Source organism: Silene latifolia, chromosome X (genome assembly GCF_048544455.1).
Source record: "Silene latifolia isolate original U9 population chromosome X, ASM4854445v1, whole genome shotgun sequence".
Taxonomy (NCBI): Eukaryota; Viridiplantae; Streptophyta; class Magnoliopsida; order Caryophyllales; family Caryophyllaceae; genus Silene; species Silene latifolia.
The window spans coordinates 7717410-7721484 of NC_133537.1; the positions used below are offsets into that span (position 1 = coordinate 7717410).

General features: G+C 35.4%; 1 protein-coding gene across 1 annotated transcript; it reads left to right on the forward strand.

Annotated features, from left to right (window-relative positions):
* Window positions 1–233: 233 nt before the first annotated feature.
* On the forward strand, window positions 234–3870 carry LOC141622694 (ethylene-responsive transcription factor RAP2-12-like). Its single transcript, XM_074438698.1, has 3 exons — window positions 234–639; window positions 2574–3439; window positions 3633–3870. Exons 1-2 carry the CDS (start codon window positions 336–338, stop codon window positions 3389–3391), a joined length of 1122 nt encoding a protein of 373 aa, XP_074294799.1. The 5' UTR covers window positions 234–335; the 3' UTR covers window positions 3392–3439; window positions 3633–3870.
* Window positions 3871–4075: the final 205 nt, after the last annotated feature.

A 4075-nucleotide genomic window follows, 5' to 3' on the forward strand; every position in this document is an offset into this window, starting at 1 on the left:
ATGTGGAGTTGAATGGAGGGAGTAACTAGCATTTATCGTAAGTAGATTACATTTTCTCCGTTTTAATTTCAGATGATACTTTGAGAAAATACAAAAAAAAAAAAAAAAAAACACAATTAAAAAATCGAAGCATTATTATTTAAAACGGTTATAAACATAAAACGGACTCAAGGCAACCCATATGCCAATTATCCGATTAGTACCGAGTACCGACTACCGACCCAAAACAATCAATCAAATACCCTTTGTATAAGTAAGAGCTCCACTCCAATTTTATTTGGACAAATTACACAACACAACTACCAAAACACACCAGAAAAAAGCTAAAAAAAATCATGTGTGGAGGTGCAATTCTTTCAGGGTTTAAACCTGATACTAATATTAAATCAAGAAAAGCTGCTGAAGATTTTCTATGGCCAGATCTTAATGGTTTAACTTCAGGTTATTCTAAACCCTTGAGATCTATCAATGTTGATGATTTTGATGATGAAGATGTTAAATTTGAAGCTGATTTTATGGAGTTTAAGGATGATGAAAATGAATCTGATGTTGATGTTAAGGTTTTTGTTCCTACAATGGCTACAAATGTTGCTCATAATATTACCAACAACATCAAGTCTTCTTCTCCTACTTTTAATGGTAAATTTCTTATTTATTTATTTATTTTTGTTTTGTTTTTACTGTTTGTTTGATTAAATAAAGTTTTCATCTTTATGGATTTTTCACTAATTATTGTGGAAGTCCTTTTTCTATACTCCCTCCGTCTCAATCATTTGTTTACGTTTGATTAATATACTCCTTAGAAAATATACTCGCAAGGGTGGAGTCGTTAAAACTTGGGTGAAACTCCCAACTCTTAAGGGTCTTATGGTCATCTTGTGAAGGTTATTTACCCGCTATCGGTTTATTCTATGATTTATATGGGTTTTTTGAGTTGTTATGTTGTGTTTTTGAGTGCTAGTCAAGCTGGTCTTGATACTGAGTTTCTACTCCCTATTTCCAATGGTAAATTTCTCAATTTTTTGAGAAAATTAAATTTAGTCTGATTTGATTTCATATTTTGTCTGAATAAAATTTGATCTTTATTGTTTATTTGAGTTGTTTTGTTGTTTGTACTCCTATTTTCAATAGTAATTTTCTCAAATTTTTTTCTTGGAAAATTAAACTAAAAAACTCTCGTGTCCTCCCTCCGGGAGGACCGTACTCCTTACTGGATTTTTCTTCTTGCCCATGTTTTTAGTATAGTTTGATTTCATGTTTTTGAGTTGTTATTGACCTTATTGTTATGTTTGTTAACTTCAAAGTAAAAAAGTTGTAGTCTTTGTGTGTTTTCTAAGGGTTTGTGTACTTTGTGAAGTCATTTTTGTATGATTTTTGTATGATAAAAGAATGAAAGTTATGATCTTTTTGTTTGATTTGGTTATACACTTATACTTATAAGCATTATATAATTCATAATAAGTAATTGTTTATCTTGTACTCTTATGTTTGGAATCTAAAATTGCATAGTTTAGTTTTTAGTTTTGTTTTTAGTGCTTTTTTGCTTTTCTAACATTATTCAATGTATCTTTGATTGTCATAGACTCATGATCAAGGTTGAAAAAGTTTGTTTTTTCATTGAATTTCTGGGTTTGTTTATGCAGCAGGTCTTGCTTGTGACGGTCACAAGCTTCTATTTAACATTATTTAAATCGGGCGTGAGTCGTCACATGTAAGAATTTGCGTTGTTTATGTGGGTTTGTCTTTGTTCTTTAATTTACATACCATGGTGATTCAGAGAATTTTGATGCTTTTTTCCTTAGTATTTGTCATTTATGTCTCTTCATAGTAGCCTAGTAGAGTAGTAGTTGAGTTGGGTTGGGAATGAAATTCATTCCACCCTACACCCTAGTTGTATTTTGTCAAAAGAAATTTGTTGTATACTTGAAAAGATTAGCGGAAAACACACAAATTATAATAGAAGACGGTCTTATAGAAGAAAACAATCTTACAATGTTAGATGGACTTTTTATTGGGTAAACACTTGCATTATTACTATCGATGAATGGTAGATGGTGTTGCACAATAATTATCGGTGCCAATAATTTAGTTTTAGCTTGATTTCTGTTTCGTGGAAGTTTTACCTAATTTCATTTTGCAAGGCTGTAGATAGATGGAGTAGTTTGGAATATTTGTTTTTACTAGTAGTTCTTAGTTGTTAGGTGGGTTTGGACTTGTTTTCAATGGTAGATTGAGTACCTAATTCTTGATATGTGGAGAAATGAGAATCCTCTAGATTTGTTTGATCTGATTTTTTCCCATGTCGATTTTATTTGCTTTTGCTGGTCATTAATGCATGAGCTCTATCCACATATTTCACCATAGAAAGGTGATTATATTTTCAATGGTTGATTGAGTACCTAATTCTTGATATGTCGAGGCAAGATAGTTTATACGGAGTATCATGGTTTGACTAATTTGTTGTACGAAACTGTTTCATGATATGCACTTTATAGAGTATCCGTCATATGGGTTTTAATGAATGGTATGAAACAGATCAACTGACAAGTTCTCATTTTCTCCGTGCTTTGTAGTATTGAAGCCAGTGGAGGTTGACAGCGAAGCTGACAAATCATCCAAGAGGAAGAGAAAGAATCAGTACCGTGGTATCCGGCAACGTCCCTGGGGTAAGTGGGCCGCTGAGATCCGGGATCCCAGAAAGGGTGTTCGTGTCTGGCTTGGAACCTTCAACACTGCTGAAGAAGCTGCTAGAGCTTATGATGCCGAAGCACGCAGGATCCGTGGTAAGAAAGCCAAGGTCAACTTTCCCGAGGAAGCTCCTGCATCTTCTATCCCTAGGCGCACGGTCAAAGCCAAATCTCAGAGATCAGCTTCCATTGCAAATCCGAGTCCAGTACCTCAGAATGTGAACCTAAACTTCAATGGCATGGCAAATGCTGACAATCAATTCTTCAATAGCTTTTCAGTTGTCGAAGAGAAACCGAATACTCAAAACTTTTATACCAGTTTTACTTCCGATGAAGGCAGTAATTCTTTTGGTTGTTCTGACTTTGGTTTTGGAGAAACCGGCCCCAGAACCCCGGAGATATCATCGTTCTTTGCTCCTGATGTTGAAACTGAAGAAACCCAAGCTATGCCAGATGGGAACGCAAACAAGAAAATAAAACTCGGCCTGGGAGATGCTGTTAAAGGCAAGAGTAGCTTTGGAAAGAACCCGTCGGAAGAGCTGTCTGACACTGATTTGGAGTCCCAGCTGTTCTTGGACATGCCATTCATGGATGATTGGACAGTTGATGCTTTTCTTGCTGCCGATGCTACTCAGGATGGCCTAAACCCGATTGATCTATGGAGCTTTGGCGATCTTCCTGCCATGAATGGGGGAGTCCTCTAAGCTACTCTTCCTATTTCAAACGTATTCCGTGATGTAAATAAGAGACATGTTAGTTTCTCTTTGCATTTCAAGCCTTTTTTTTGTACTCGCGCCAAAGTCTTTTTATATTCCTCAGTTAATTATACCGTAAACAAGTTAGATTTTCACTTCGGACCGTGTCATGATAGTTTTTTTTTTTTTTAAAAAAAAAAGTTTGTTGTGAATCCATTTCGCTTATTGAATCTATTTGTTCAATTTTCAGGATGTTCGGTCCGTGAGGCAGTTTAAGAGTCATTAGCATGGTTCTAAACCCTAATTAAGAGAAAGTGTAACGCGTTTCGACCGGTTCGTGTTTGAAGGCATGTATCTCCTGTATGTACCAATGCTGACATGAACCTCCTTTTAAGTTTTTGTTTGTTTTGCTTTGGAACAATTTATGTGGTATAACCTTAAAACCTTTGTGTTTTCTAATAAATTGTTCCGACTTGAATTTGATTTTCCGTTTAATCGTTCTGGAGATTACGAGCATCATGATAGTAGGAGTATGGCTCTAGATGTGTTCACTTGATCAATTGATTGGGACGGATCTTCGTCTTGGTAGACCGTGCAAAACTGACTGAATTTGAACGATTGAACCTGCTTTGATCCGTAACAACCATTCATATAATTTGGATAACCCGGTCTAACTAGATTCTTACTGGCCTA

Excerpts from the sequence above, each read along its gene's own strand:
- LOC141622694 (XM_074438698.1), top strand. The coding sequence starts at position 336 with ATGTGTGGAGGTGCAATTCTTTCAGGGTTTAAACCTGATACTAATATT. Across the intron at positions 640-2,573 it reads TTCTTCTCCTACTTTTAATG|TATTGAAGCCAGTGGAGGTT; the intron begins GTAAATTTCTTA and ends CGTGCTTTGTAG.